General features: G+C 41.6%; 2 protein-coding genes across 5 annotated transcripts; both read right to left on the reverse strand.

The window, feature by feature from the left end:
• Positions 1-1,048: 1,048 nt before the first annotated feature.
• gcat (glycine C-acetyltransferase) lies at positions 1,049-5,806 on the reverse strand. The gene is made up of 9 exons (XM_044035056.1): positions 5,520-5,806; positions 4,963-5,093; positions 4,278-4,379; positions 4,043-4,189; positions 3,569-3,723; positions 3,262-3,344; positions 2,844-3,015; positions 1,885-2,006; positions 1,049-1,309 (listed from the first exon to the last, which is right to left on the reverse strand). The coding sequence occupies exons 1-9, from the start codon at positions 5,734-5,736 to the stop codon at positions 1,158-1,160; spliced, it is 1,281 nt and encodes a 426-aa protein (XP_043890991.1). The 5' UTR covers positions 5,737-5,806; the 3' UTR covers positions 1,049-1,157.
• Positions 5,807-7,051: 1,245 nt separating this feature from the next.
• Positions 7,052-15,908, reverse strand: tom1 (target of myb1 membrane trafficking protein). Of its 4 annotated transcripts, none has more exons than XM_044034836.1 (15): positions 15,754-15,908; positions 14,202-14,286; positions 14,006-14,084; positions 13,767-13,916; positions 13,535-13,669; positions 13,291-13,425; positions 11,694-11,810; positions 11,338-11,514; positions 11,147-11,246; positions 11,009-11,072; positions 10,503-10,572; positions 9,268-9,333; positions 8,796-8,858; positions 8,232-8,271; positions 7,052-7,761 (listed from the first exon to the last, which is right to left on the reverse strand). In XM_044034836.1, the coding sequence occupies exons 1-15, from the start codon at positions 15,803-15,805 to the stop codon at positions 7,667-7,669; spliced, it is 1,428 nt and encodes a 475-aa protein (XP_043890771.1). In that variant the 5' UTR covers positions 15,806-15,908; the 3' UTR covers positions 7,052-7,666. The 4 variants fall into 4 exon arrangements, with proteins under 4 accessions (XP_043890771.1, XP_043890768.1, XP_043890770.1 ...); XM_044034833.1 differs by having other exon boundaries at positions 11,338-11,511; positions 15,754-15,873; XM_044034835.1 differs by lacking the exon at positions 13,291-13,425 and having other exon boundaries at positions 15,754-15,873.
• Between the last annotated feature and the right edge of the window lie 287 nt (positions 15,909-16,195).

The following is a 16,195-nucleotide window of genomic DNA, read 5'->3' on the forward strand; positions in this document are numbered from 1 at the left end:
AATAAACACGTGCTATACTTGACTTTTTGTGTTTGAAAAGTGAATTTATTGTCAGCTTTTAGTTATTTTACATACTTTAACATAATTAGTGTCTCTTTTTACAAATGAAAGTCCAAATGTGACACAACAAAAGATCAAATCCTCACATCAAAATAATCCACACAGAATAATCATCTGATTTGGGTTTTTTGGGGGTTATTTTATCTGCCGCTGCAAAACCTAGGAACACACAATTGTTCGATTCAGTAGTTTAACTCCTGGACACAAGATGGAGCCTACATCACAATAAATGCTATCATCAAATGCCAAGAGTTTCTTGTTTCCATGTCACACATCTGCACCTGGCACAGAGACACAGATCAAACAGGGGTGCTTCCAGAGACTTTGGGGGGGCCATAGGCAAACAGGGCCCTGGGGCCCTACAATGAAACAAACTGATACAAACTAGTGGTATTGAGCTTTACTGAGGGTTTCTAACTATGGTGCTATTGCAGTCTCCTGTATATGTTTTTTACACAAATGAAGAGGTTCTCTTGACAAGAAACAGTAGGACAAACCGGTATTAAGAGTAAAATTATTACATCATCCAAATGAACAAAGAATAACCAGACATTTTGACCTTTAATATTTTGTCTTAAACCAGAATCTTACAGGCAGGAACAAAGTTGTCTCTTTCTGAGATCATATGTTGTGTTACAGCAAAAATTCCATTCACTTTCACTGGTTTTAAAAGATGCATTCAATGTTTACTATCATAAAAATCATCTCTTTTTCTACTTTATGCTGGTGTTTTGTGAGTGGACAGCAAAGTAAGAATTTCATTGTACAGGGAAACGTGTTTCTTTACTGTGCATATGACAATAAACACTTTGAATCTTGAATCTTGAATAAATGTTGCGCTGTACATTTATTCACATGATTAAATGTATTATATTCCCATATATTCATTGTGTAACCAGAATAAAACATGACCTAAATAAACTCGTGTTACCAGATACGAGAACCTGGTAGAAATGTTTTACGACTCTTTTAAAAACACACCTACATGTGTCAGCAAAAAGGCTTTATTCATTTCTGTTGACCTACAAACGTAACCAATATATCAAGATCGTCCATCGATCGTCAGTAACAGGCAGCAGGATCGGCAACAAGACAACTCAGGAGACGACTCCGTGCTTCCTTCCGGTCTGAATGAAAGCCTCCACGCAGCGGTCGATGTCTGCGTCTGTATGCGCTGCCGAGATTTGAACGCGAATCCTCGCTTTGCCCTTTGGTACGACCGGGTAAGAGAATCCAATCACGTAAATTCCTGAGGAGGGAAAAGATGTGTTAATGGATCTGTGCTTCAGTCAGGATGCAAGACTCAGATGCAAGGCTTTTAAAATCCTTTAAATACACTAGTCTGACTGAAACTGTACAAAATTGGCAAAATTCAGGCTCCGTCAGCTTAGAGACTGGAATGGCAAGAAGATGACTAAGGCCTGGTTCTAAGGCCGTGTCAAGCTGATGTGAGGGTGTGTTCCCACTGGCTGTGTTTATGCTGCGAGTTACTCGCCTGTTTTCCACACTACCAGTGTGTTTATGACGTGATCACCTTTTTACTAGAGTTTTCCTGTAGTTGTAGCCTTCATTTCCTCCACATACAGCGACTAAAATTGTTTTTAACAACACAATACTGAAGTTTTTCATGTATTCAGATTCAGCCTAGTCACTAAAATGACGGATTTATGTAACAATGGTGCTACAGCGTTGATATCATTGACATTCTCTGTCCAGTTCTGCTGAGAAGCGCACACTTTACGCAGCAGTGACACACACAGTGGGGATCTACTGGGTAGCAGAGTTACAGCCGTAGCTCAACGTTCCTGTGTTTATATCACTCACCCAGCTTCAGCATGTCGTCGGCCATCACAGAGGCCAGCCGGGCGTCGCCGAGCATCACAGGACAGATGGGGTGGGCTGAGCCTCCGATGGTGAAGCCAGCCTGAGTCATGTGGTCCCTGAACCTGGAGGAGAGGACAAATATTACAGTCACATTCATAAAACAAAGAGAGTATACGCTGTACACACAGAACAGCAGAAATCTAGCTATACATTATTTAGCCTTGATGAAGTGTGCCAAAATGTAAAAAATATGAATAAGGAAAAAACCTTATTTTTTATAATGGAAAGTGCCGTTCAATGCACTGAAAAGTGTTTGAGTGAAGATAAAGTGAAGTGTTTTACTAAGGACAGATTAGTAGGTATATACAGTAACTATATGCTGTAACGTCTGTGATAACGGTTTTCGTCTTGTTCCAAGATTTGTCTGTTTCCAAGCAACATCATTAAAAAGGTAAAAGGATGGACTTTATGAGAACAAAAAACAACAACAACTGTTAGCCTTGTGAGATTGGGGAGAGCGTGGTTTCTTATCTTTTAAGCGATGCCATATCTGCCTGCACATTTTTCATGAATTACATTCCATTCGAGGCATTAATTGTAAATTCTACTTACAGTAACAAGTCTAGATGGGTTGTTTTTTCTGTTCAGAAAGCAGTGCATGGTTGCATAATATAGCCTGAGGGTTGTATGTAGGCATTACTGAGCGGGGTTTTGAAACCAGATGACAGAAACAGCACTTAACGTCTGTGCACATTTACAACAACAGTCCTGCTAACACAGATTAAAAGCTCATTTGATTAGTTTTCAGCTGAGATTTGCTCCAGTTCCCCATGTAACCATCGAGGAATGAGCGGAAACAAATACTAATAGGAATACGTTTATATAGTTTCTCTTCTGGGCCCTGTAGTTCCAATAAAAGAGAACAAGAAAAGCACCAGGCCTCCGTAGAACAAACGCACCTCATGGTTTTATCCGTCATGCTCTGTGCGATATCGTTGGAGGCGAGCAGCAGCTCCACAGCGCGGGTGGCACAGCCCACCACGGGAGGGGGGAGGGAGTTGGAGAACAGATACGGACGTGAACGCTGCCTCAGCAGGTCAATGAGCGGCTTTGGGCCGACTGTGTAGCCACCTGAACAAAATACAACACAATACAGAGAAAGAGTTAGCCTCAGTCATCATTACAGCCTGTGAATATTGATGAGAGAGAGTCAAATGTCCAGCAACCTACAAAACTATATGATTTTAACTATATGCTGGGCTTTTATTATACTGTATGAACACAAACACAACTCTAAATGAATGATAATGCGACTTTGTGTTGTGTAAAAGGCAAAGAACAGTGACGTACTTAAATCAGACACTGTTGAAAACATACCTGCTGCTCCACCCAGCGCTTTCCCCAGGGTGGAGTTTATTATGTGAACTCTGTCCATCACTCCCAGCAGCTCATCTGTTCCTCTGGAAATCACACAGGTAAACCCGAAAATCTTCACTTTTGTTAGAGTTGTTGTAAAATAAATAAATGTACACGACTTCTTTTGACTCATGTTCCGTGTGCGATTTAGGACGTCTACTTCTGCCAAAAACTAGGGGTGATCAAGATGTTTCGTCCTCTCTTTCAGGCTCTGCCGTGTTGAACATCTTTACAGCAGTCGACGACAAACAGTCTGTATCTGACTCACCTGCCCCGGGCTCCCAGGAAGCCGGTGGCGTGGCACTCGTCTATAAACACCATGGCTCCGTACTGATCGGCCAGGTCACAGATTCCCTGTAAGGGAGCCACGTCTCCATCCATGGAGAAGGCTCCATCTGTCACCACCAGACGCATACGGGCTGACTAAAGAGGACAGGACGCAGCGATCGGTGAAGCAAACACTGGTGTCATTACAGTCTCATCAATACTGTGCCTGACCTTTACCTGACCCTGTCACATCAGCACCATAAAACAGAGTCTGACTACAAAATAATGAGCATGTGTCTCAGGAGATTGGGGATTATTATTCAAATGTTTAACATCATATTCACTATCGCTTGCTCTAAGTTTTCCTCCAGACAAACACAACAAACCTCGTCTCCCATAGAAACTGTGGCCACATACAGCTGTTTTTCCAGAAAGTCTTTTTCTACAGCACACAGACAAATCCACATCCACACACCTGCGCCTCCTTGAGCTTGGTCTCCAGGTCGCCGAGGTCCATGTGTTTGTAGCGCAGCCTCTTTGCTCGACACAGACGGATGCCGTCGATGATGGAGGCGTGGTTCAGCTCGTCGGACAGCACCGCGTCATCTGGACCCAACAGAACCTGGCGTAAGAAAACAATTGTACTGATTCTTCGCCGAGCACCACAGGTGAAGTCTTCCTGATGTCTGGAAAAGCACGACGTACGGTACCTCAAACAGCCCGGCGTTGGCGTCGAAACAGCTGGCGTACAGGATGCAGTCTTCCCTCTCGTGGAACTCTGCGAGCTTCTGCTCCAAGTGTTTGTGAAGATCCTGTAAATGACAGAGCATTTTCAATGAATGCAGCTGTTATGGGGCTAATCATGGTCTTGCATGAGTGATGTTTTAATAGGGTTGGGTACCATTTCACTTAAGTTCAAGCTACTCAGTTTGAGCAAACAGCTGTGAAAATTAGATGTGGAATGAATTAGATGTTTTCTCCATGATATTACCTTTATCGCTGACTGTTTTATGATGTTCTCACTGGAAGAGATGTTCATTCTTACGGAAAATAACACATTATGTTATTATTTTCTCTCCCCATGAGTGACCAAGCAGCTGCGTACTCTGCTCACAAACACCCTGGTTGTAACTGATAATCAGTTTTAGGTTTAGATTCAATCACAGGGGTTGGGCTTTTTGTGTGTGTATTAGCAAATGTTTACACTGAGTCATGGCCATGCTGGGTTTAGAAGCAGAGCAATTCATGATTCTCTGTGGAGAAGATCCAAGTTATTCTCTTCACTTAAGGTCCAGAAAAGTAGCTCCGACTGATTGAACCTGACTCTGTCAGAGGCATCAGAAAGTACAAAGTTCACTGCCCGGCGTTGTGTTTGAAAGCGTTGGCCAAACATACCTGTGTCCCACAGATGAACCTGACAGAGCTCAATCCAGCACCGTGTGTCTTGAGAGCATCGATCCCTGCCTGCACCACCTCGGGATGACTGGACAGCCCGAGGTAGTTGTTGGCACAGAAGTTCAAGATGTCTGAAGAGGCATAAAAAGCAGAGAGAGACAGACAGACAGACAGACAGACAGCAAAGCCAGTCAGTCAGTGTCAAGTGGTCATGACCTGAAGTCAGCAGGTCATCCATAACTTCAGCTGTTGTTGGGACAAAAACAAACACTTTAGCTGCTTCTCTAACTGCAGTCATAGTATTTACTCTCTCTATGAAAGTTACATTTATAGAAATTCCATGAATTGGTACTTTATGTTTCCCAGAAGCCAGTTGGTCCAACATGTTGGTCCAGACTGATTGAACCAAGTGAAGCAGGAAGCGAACTAACTGCTGTGAGTTCAACACGGAGATGAAACCCTACAGTGACGTTTCTATTTTTGTGGTGCGTTTAAAGACACAGCAGCGTGTCTTTGCTTTAACTCAACACCTGTTGCCAAAAACTGCGTCCACTCACCGCCACGACTGCCGTCCACGTTGATATGAGGTCCCTGCTTTGACGTGATGATCCTCTCCGCCTTCCACGTCCCCGCGGCTCGGATAGACTCCAGTTCGTTCTCCAGCACCGCTTTGGCTTCAGACACAGCGGTGGCATAACTCCGCTTCCAGGCCGAGGCCCACAAGGCCCCGCGGACTGGCGTAACTAAACTCCTGGCAGCTTTTCCAAGAGACATGACGGTAAAAACGCTGTGAACGTGTGTGTGTGTGTGTGTGTGTGACAGAGAGAGAGAGGTGTGTAGAACTTGCGCGAGGGTAGCTATGTAAAAAGACCCGCCCCTATCTCATCTCTGATTGGCTCATCGTGATGTTGTCCCCCAACTTTAACCAATCGTCACCTTATTGAATCAAAGGCAGGAAAGGGGCGGGTCTTCCTGTGTCACGTTTACGTGTAGGAGGCGTAAGTGTGGTCGGCCAATCATTTAACAGATAATCAACAACCATAGCTAATATATTTGGTTTCTTTAGTGCTTTCAGTGTATTGTCTTATTCAATGTTTAAGATGAAAAAAAATTAAGATAAATATTGTATCTTAATATAACCTATAAGTAAATTTGACATCCTTTTTCTTACCAAAATAAAAGCACCTAATCTTGTGTCTCAAAAGTGTTCCTTTTACAAAGATCACATACAGTAATGGCAGTTAATGTTATGTCAGGTGGAATAAAAACTGGAACCTTCCTCTCAGTTTAATGGGATTACACATGTGTGGATAAATATGCCATAAATAATTCTTTTTTGAAGTGAAAAGTGAAATAAGTCCCATATATGAGCACACATCTATTGCAACAAAAAATGATTTGTGGATAATGACAAAAAAGTGATTTCAGTAAGAAATGTGATGAAACATCTAATTATCTGCTTTATGAATGTCAATTCCTGTGTTGATGATTAAAATGCCACACAAATAAAAATAAAAACCTCAACATTCAATGCATCACCCTGTATTTTAATTAATTAATTTAATTAATAAATTAATTTCTCATCAAAAGCTAAATTCTCAGTCAAACTGATTTAACTATTTACTGATTAATTCAATTATTATTTGCCTTCACATTCTGATTTGTAATACCTTATGTTTTATCTAATTTCAACATAGTTGTTGCAATGCCGTATTTCCTCTGACTCTCCGTTACCCAACATGACTTTTATGGTACTTTACTCTCTTCGTAAGAACAAAAGCAGCCGCGCCGAGATGTCAGATGTTCCTCTGTGCTGACTTTTGTCTGCAAGATTAATAACTTGCTCATCTCCAACTCTTTTATCACATTCTCACTTTAAAGCAGATCACAAACAGCCTATTTTATTTGAAGTTATCATCAGCTTTAGCTTCCGATTCTCTCACAACAGTGTTTATTTTGTTAAACTGTGCATGACTCCCTCAATATTAAATAAAGGTTGTAAACATTATAAAAGATTGGAGCTGTGCAGTAACAATTAAAAAACAACATAATCCCGATGCCTTTGATGTTAGAATAAGAACAGACAATGTTCCAGGGAACAGATTTAGTTTAATACATGACAGTAGTCTTAGTCTGTCACAGTTTCCTGTAAAACACATTTTCAAGGGAAAGTTAAGGAATGTTTAAAAAGAAAAAAGAAAGTTCTACATCACCAATGATGTAAAGATGAAGTTATTTAAATCTCAGCTCTTAATACGCAAGTTTGCTTCGACAGGGACGTTTCCTGTAATCATCATCGTTTTCAACTATATTATATATATATATATATATATACTGTATATACAGTATGACAGCAATATAATACATCGTCTATGTTACAAAATGTTCGTGGAGCAGTATCCTCTCGTTTGACAGCAGGAATTTAACGTTATAAAAAGTGCAAACGTTTGCATTCTACACATGGGACAAACCCTCACAACAACGTCAAGTAAAAACCTCTCATAAGAAACATATTTGAGCCACAGTAAATAGCAATATACACACACATGAAGTTCTTAAATACTGGTTGCAATTCCCCTTATCATCAAATGTGCCATTCAACCGTTCAGCGAAAGAAGAAAAAAAGAAAACACCATTTGTGTGATGGTGTTTTCAGGAGCCCTGCCGTGGGTTTGGTTAGTGTGGCAGCAGGTTGTTGTTTTTTTTAGGACGTGGAGTGGTGGGCGTCCTCTAAAGACGCCCTCAGCGACGGCAGACGCTCCGCTGCTTTCGCTCTTTCTGCCAAGAACCTGTCGAACTCTGCGGAGGAAGAAGTGAGATGACAACGTGATCGTTGGAAAAATGAAAATCACTGAATGGAATTCTGACGTGCAAAGATTCCAACAACAAGTTTTCTTTAGTGTCAATTAAAGGGGAAAATAACTTTAAGACTAATGATTCTGTGCATTATGTTTGTGGAATAGTATTGTAGTATTAATAATAAACAACTAATGTCTTTTTAATTAAAGGATTTATCAAGTTTTATTCTCTTACTCATTAAGTACACTCTCTTCTCTCTATACATATTTTATATTCTATATATATTACATTAAAAACACATTTCTGTGTCAAATAGGTGTGAAAGTGTAGTGTTGTGTATGTGGCAGTAGATGCCCAGTACTAACGCCTCTAGCTCCATCTACTGGTCAAATTTGAAAGATACTAAAAGCAGAAGAAGTGACTGACGCACAAAAAATAATTTATAAAAGGGAAGTAAAAAAAAAGCTCACCTTCACTGGTCACACCATCAGAGTCCTCAAAGTCATCATACTGCATCACAAACAAGAGTTATGACAATTTATAGTTCAGTTATTTATTAAAACTCTCACTATTCACCAAATATGGAGTGACCTGATTGTTACCATTTCAGTTATTTAAACAGGCGTCATGTGTTTCACTTACTGGCTCATTTTATACATGAAAAATGTAACATAAACAACATATTGTGGGCTTTGTCAACACCGGGGCTGCAACTAACTGATTAATCAGTTTATTGACGAGTCGTTTGGGCCATAAAATGTCGACCTGTGTCGTCCAAACCTCGCCATGGCGACATTCTCAAATGTCTTGTTTTGTCCACAAACTAAAATGACCCAGTTTTAATGATTCCTATGTTAAACGGAGCCAAGAAATAAGAGAAAACATCCACTTCTAGCTTCTTTTAAGTAAAACAAGAAAGAGATTTACAAGCTTCACTCCATTGGCAGATTATTCGTCTTAATACAAGGACATTTAAAACAATTTAATTTAATATTTGGTTGTTTTTTCAGTGTGTGAAAAACTGAAATATTTACCTCATCATCCAACTCCAGCCATTTCTCAATGTCATCCATTACACTGGACTGGCTGATAGGAATCTGAAAGAGGAAGCAGTGCATCAGGACGCTCAGTGCAGTAATATATATGTTAACTACCGAAACTAATGAAGATGCAACAAAGCAACCAAACCAAAAATAATGACAACCACATGTTGGGAAGCAGTGAGCACTGAATGAGGAGGACGACAGGTATGACAATAATGCAGCACATCAGGAGCGTCCAAACCAAACCCTGTCATGCTCTGTGCTGGGCGTAGGCACCGAATGAAATCAATCAAAAAGTCCTTCTTCGTCTTCACCACATACAAAAACATGCAAACCAATGTAGATTAATCTCCATTAGTGAGCCACCAAAGCCCCAAAAATAACAGATCCAAACAAAAGCAGTCCAAACCACAGCAAAAGTAAAATTACAACAACACACACGCACGCACAAACGCACACCCACCATTCCCCTCTTAACCATCCAATCTAACTTTGGCGAGGAGCTGCGGGTGGAGGTCGGGCTGTCGTCCTTCATTCACAGACCGAGGGTTTATTTAAGGAGGAAAACAGAGTAACAGACACGTTTAATAAACCGTGAAAACTTTGGTGTTTGAGACTCACTGACAGCAGCGAGACTTTCTCTGCACAGAACACAGTTCACACTCTAAGTTTGTTTTCTGCTGGTTTTGACGCTGGTGAATGATGTTTTGGCTAATGCATTTTTAAATGCATTAGCCAAAACATTTTGAATCCATAGAAACCTGTATTTATATATAAAGGTAACACTGTTTTTTGGCTGCTTTTAAAGTATCTTGAGATGATGGAGGTTGTGATTTGACGCCATTATAAATAAAATTGGATTTGATTTACTATATATACAAGTGGGAAACGATCATAGAGGCTTCACAGAATTCAGAACTCACTATATGGACCAAAGTATCACAGTTTCAGCTGGGACTGTAATGACATATTCACATACATATGCAGGACTTTAATATGGAGTTGGTCCCCTGTTTGCAGCTACAACAGCTTCCACACTCCTTGGAAGACTCAAGACTCAGGACTCAAGTGTTTCTATGTGAATTAGAGCATTTAAGAGGTCAGGCACTGGCTCTCAATCTCTGTTCCAGTTCACCCCAAAAGGTGCTGGATGGGGTTCCACAGGGCTCTGTGTGCGGGTCAGTCAAGTTCTTCCACAGCAAACTCATCAAACCACGTCTTTCTAGTCCTTTATAGTCATGTTGGAATAGAAACGGTGCCTTTGTCAAACTGTTGCCGCACAGTGTTGTCCAAAGTGTCCAAAGATTGTCCTTCATTGGAGATCAGGGTCCGAGTCCTAAGTCTGATTAAAACACCTGAATTGACAGGTTTGCTCAAATACTTTTGTCCATACAGTTTAGCAAATTTGGACAAACCTTCTATGGAGAAACAAATTGAAGAAGGAAACATTTTTGTATAACGACTTAACAAGTGTGTTGTCTCTTAGTTTGTATTTTAAAGTGTGTATTTGTCACTAAAGGATCACTGTGTGTTCTGCCACCTGTAGCTCTCCCTGACAACAATGACATAACCGTGCACTTCAGTTTTACACTTTTTTTGTTTTCTCACGCCTGCGTGTCCCTAGTAGGTCGCACCGCAGGCGTGACAAATGAGATCATGAGAAACCGGTTAAACACAATGGCGTGACTGACTGCTCACCGCTCCAATGGTGTGTAGTCTGTTGTCCTGAGCTTGAGCTTGGCCGTCCAGCGCCGTGTCACTTTTCTCACTGAAACAACAGATTTGTGCATCGTTTGAAAAAAGCTTTAAAAACAATGGTGCAATACAGTCTTAATTAAATTTGCAGGCTGCAAACTCGGATTATGTTCTGGTTTGGTGTTTTGGTTTCATTCAAGATGTCAGTCCAAGTTTTTGTTTTTGTCCACAAACCAAAATGATTTCTTTGTTATATGGAGCAACTCCATTGTTATATGGAGTTATATTTTCATCATGAAAAAAGCTTCAAACCGATTAATCGATTAACAAAATAGCAGACGATTCATTTAGCTATATTATTAAATCGAGTAATTGTTCCAGCTCTACTGTAAACTGAAAATATTCATTACTGTTTGACTTGACTTGACTCTGCTCTTGTTTGTGTTCATGCACAATAAAAATGTTATTTTTATTTCAGATCAGTTCGTCTGTTTATCGTTTGTCTGCACCTTGGTGACTGTTGAGTTGAGGCGATTATTCTCTGCGATAGAGTCTCGTCCGATTCACTCGTGCCTGCAAGAGAATAATTCCAATCATTACACGCTCTCCATGTGCAGTAGGTACAGTATGCGACGGCTTGTACTCACTGAGTTTGGCTAACTGACTGGACAAACTGTCGCTCGTGGCCGATGCCACTCCTGACTCGGTGGTTAACTCGAGGTCTGCCAGGTTGACGTACGTGTGGCTCTAAGAAACAAAGAGCAAGCACCACAGAGACACTTACAACACAGCAGTGAAGGACGCCATTAAAACTGTGCATTTCCACAACAACTATTACCTTCTGTGTCTCATCTTGGCCATTTGTTAGGTGTCTCTCAAACCTGTGGTAGCGAGTGAAGGTGCTGTTCATCTCATCGTTGGTCTCCAGTAACTCTTCGATCAGCTTCTCCTCGCTGAGTCTGGGGACGACCTTTATGATCCTGTCCTGCATTTCCTTACACACTGTGTACAACTGCTAATGAGACAATCACACAAATAATGTGTGGGTGGGGGTTGAAGGGACAGATGCGACGCAGAAATGTATATAGTGCTAGATCAGGTAAGGGCGACACAAGGTTCGTCAGCATGAATGTACGGAGAACATCGCAGAACACTTTGTTGTTGTTGTTGTTCTTCGCTTTCCTTCTGTTTTACCTCCAGCAGCTCCATGTCTGCCTGTTTCACTGTGACTGGATCCAGCTGACTCATCATGTCCGACATCATGGTCAGGTTACTGCGCACCACTCCCAGCTCCGTCTTCAGCATTTTAACCTGGAACGTCAATGGTTTTCACTAAACAAACACAACCATACAGTAATAACTCCAAGGTAAATATCGACTTCTTAAGTGTTTGTGTAACAGGGCAGAATCAATTGTGGACAACAAAAGGGGATTTTGAGCCGAGTTCATGTGAAACAGCATTGCAGTGGCTAGAAATACAGTGAAAATGAGAGATTGAAATAAGGGATGTCCCGATTTTTAGGCCCCTGATCCGATCTTTTTACTAAATAACAACGAAAAACCATCGCACTCTGACATGACTCAACTTAGATTTATTCATGAGTGGGTGAGTGAACAAAGCATTTCACCTGTGGCTTCTTTTAGTGTTCACAGCTAAATAACTAATCGCACCGTCAACATCATCTTTAACAACAATCCACCCAACAATATACAGTATATACCTATATATATATATATATATATATATATATATATATATATATATATATATATATATATATATATATATATACATACATATATATACATATACATACATATATATATATATATATATATATATATATATATATATATATATATACATATACATATACATATATATATATGTATATAAAAGAGTTAGTAAAGATTTACTAACATGTTTAAAACAGAAAGATGCCATTTTTTGTGCCAAATGTGTACTTCCCAGGAGAGAAACTGTGATTAAAGTTTAAAGAAATGAAATGAAATAGAATTTCTGTGTTGATTCTAACATTCTTTCCATGATTTTATAGAAATAAATATCTGTTATAAGCTTCAGGTTCATTTTTTACGGATTCATTGCAGAAAATTGTGTTTAGTTAATCAAGTAACTAATTAACAATTAATTAGTTACTTTTTTTCCAATCGATTGACAGCCCTAATATTTACATATGTATCAAACATGGACAACGTGCATTAATAGAAACGGCAAAATCATCATCAGGCTACAAAAATGATTCACTCATCCACTCGTGAATAAATCTAAATAATGTAAAACCTTCTTTCTTCTGATCTTTTTAATATTGAGTATCTGTCGATACGGAGTCAAAATCCGATACTTGTTATCGTGTTTGCCTCGATAACAGAGCTGCACAGTCCATCTATTCAAAAAACAACAACATTCCTGAGTGAAATTTAGGGAGAAACGAACAGACTTGTGCTTTGAGGCTGCAGACACTGCTGGACAAGATAAAGGGAGGAAATGGAGGGCAGGATTGTAGCTAAACCAGTAGTGTTTATCAAACAGTAAAGTAGTGTTGTGAGAGAGAACAGAGTGCACCCAAGCAGATCGGAATGAGGCATGGTATTAAAATTGGACATGTGGAAAACTCTGCAGCTGGAGTAAAAAGATCGGGGCGATTGCCAATCTCCAATCAGGTAAACAATGCCAGAACAGCTCCAATCTGATAGTTGTAATCTGACAGAGATTGTGATCAGGACATCCCGACTTAAAATATCCCAATAAAAGGCAGCAGGGCACCATCACCTGGCAGGGAGTGAAGGCATTTGTTCCCTCTAGGATCTTTCTGAGTTCTGACGTCTGGGGTGAGATAAGTGGAAGTTTGGAAGAAAGGAGCGCAGAAGGCAGAGTAGTGACAGCAGGCCCGTTCTTAGGCAACGTCTGGGAGGCAGAAGCACAGGAATGAGCCACAAGAGAAACAAGCAATAGGTGAGCACCCACAGTGGCTATGAGCAGTAAGAAAGACAAGTTCACCCAGTTGTGTTTGCACCTGTTTGGGGGCTTGCACAGATAAATAACCGTCCAGTTCCGTCATGGGGAACTCGAGCCCTTTCCTTCGCAGGTCTTCATACACTGACACCACGCCCGTGAGGTCGGGCGAGCTACGGAATGCGTCGGCCCACGCCTTTAAAACCAGAAAACCACAAATTAACACACACAGCTGAACACAGTCGTTTGAAGGAAGGTTTGTTCTGCACAACAATAGCCCGCGTCTCGCTTACCTGTATGATACCGAGCACGCGGTCATGCAGGATTAGCGGAGGGTTGTTCCTGGGGATGATCGCCCGCAGCAGAACCCCTTCTACAAAATCCCGGGATGTCACCAGAATGTGAAACCTGTAGCCACAGTTCTTCACACAGGTCTCCAGAACCTGACACCAGAAGAAAACAACGGATCGAACCATATTCTGACGTCCGATTATACCAGAGCATGAGGGTGTCTGTAAACAACAAAACTCACACTAAGGACCAGCATGACCTCCTTGAAGTTCGTATTGCTCACTATCCTTTTCTTTATGGCTCTGACGGCATCTTTGGGTCTGTAATCAAAGCGGTTTCACTGGTCAGAAAAGGTGTGACCTCTTAGAGGATGAGCCTGTTCCAGATTCAGACAGATAAAAACCCGCACACACACAAACACACAGATGCATACACACCCGTCCTCTGAACTGTTGATAATGTCACAGATTTCCATGTTCATGGCCCAGTCCTCTGACGGAAGGCTGGAGCTGCTCGCAGACTCTACCACAAATGAAAAGAAGGAGAAACTTGAACAATGTTCCTTCTGCTTACACATAATAAACAAAATACTTTTACTTGATACTACAGTACACTGTATTTCCTGAAGAATGAAAAAGAAGTAAGATACAATCAATAATGGTAATTAATTCAAATTAAATTTGAGGTATTCCACAGGGTTCAATCCTCGGCCCATTTTGCATGATACAAGTAACTCTTCCTCTGTCCACACAGGAACTGAGGTTAGTAACTGACCTCAAAGGGAACTTGGATTGTAAATGGAGGGTTGCCAGTTTGAGTCCCCACCACGTCAAAGGGCTGGGGTATCCCAGAGCAAGTTCCCCAACCTAATTCTATGACAGTTTCTAGTATAGTTTTGATACAAACAAGAACTGACTTTGGTCATTATTGGCTATTAGCTTTCTTACGGGCCACATGGCGGAACTCACGGCTGTTCTCACCGGGTTCTCCGCTTTTCTCCCACAAGTCCAAAAACATGCAGAAGTTAATTTGACACGTCTTGTTTGACAGTGGGAGTGGTTGGTTGTTTATCACTGTGTGTTTACCCTATGGTGGACTGGCAACCAACTGGGCTTGGCTCCAGCTCCCCCTGTGGCCCTCGTGTGGAGGACAGAGCAGTAGACAATAAATGAATGAATGAATGAATGAATGAATGAAGGAATGAATGAATTAATGGCTTTCTTAGCAGGGGGAGCTGGATCCAATCCCAGCTGACCTACGGCGGAAGACGGGGTCACACCCTGGACACGTCGTCATTCCATCGCAAAGCCAACTCACAGAGACAAACATCCACTCTCACATTCACAGCCATGGTCCACTTTACATAATCTGCATGTACAGAAAGAACCAGGATTCCAACTGGTGAACTTCTTGCTGTGAGGTGACAATGCTAGACCGTGCTCCACCATGTTGCCCATGTTAAATATTAAGATACATAAATAGATTTTAATGATAAAAAAAGGACAGTTAATACAATAAATGACGGTACTGTAATGACTAAATAGGCCTATTTAACTGGCTAAATGTCTATCAGTCATTGAAGACCCATCATTAGGCTGCAGCAGCCTGATATAAATGAGATGTGGGTCAGCTGGATGTGGGCCACTTTTGTCCCCGCCCATTTATTAGCAGGTTAAACAGACACGTGATGAACCAATAACAGGAGCGCCTGCGCCTCCAAGTCCCGCCCCCGTCACGTCATTGCACCGAGGACGCGTCAGTCAAACAATAAGCCGCTGCTCTTCTGTCAGCCGTAATACAATTGACTTGAATTCACGATTTGAAACGTGTTGCATTTAAAAACGTATAATAACACACGGGTTATAAACATGTTATATAACAGACTGGTATCATTGAATGCACACGTGTGTGTGCGCGTGTGTGTGTGTGTGTGTAACGTCTACACAGCCACAGATGACTGAGCCTTTTAGTCGCTACATTGTCGCTCACCAATGCGCTGTCCCACCGGCGTGTTGAACGGATTCCCCCATAAAAACTCCATGGTGATAGACGGTGAAGGCCCAGCTATGCACCAACGTCCCCGGGCCAAACAGAGCCGAGCCGAGCCGAGCCGTGCGATAACAAACCCCGCTGTCTCCTGCTGCTCCTGCTGCTCCTCCTGCTCCTCCTGCTGCTCCTGCTGCTCTCAGTACAAAGTGGCACCCGAGTGAAACTGCGTCATTCTTTAAAGTGAAAGCTGCCCGCAGTCATCATGTGGATGTGTGTGCAGTCAAACCAAGCACCGGATCACTGCGCCCCCTACTGGCTGTGTTTGTTCATGTCTGCGTCCTGAAATCCAGTGGCGTCCACAGACATTTGGAGGGGCAGGGGTGGCCATTGAAAGGGCACCTACTGCACACTGGTGGGGCTGGTGCCCCTAGTATATCATTTC

Source organism: Solea senegalensis, linkage group LG9 (genome assembly GCF_019176455.1).
Source record: "Solea senegalensis isolate Sse05_10M linkage group LG9, IFAPA_SoseM_1, whole genome shotgun sequence".
NCBI classification, from domain to species: Eukaryota; Metazoa; Chordata; class Actinopteri; order Pleuronectiformes; family Soleidae; genus Solea; species Solea senegalensis.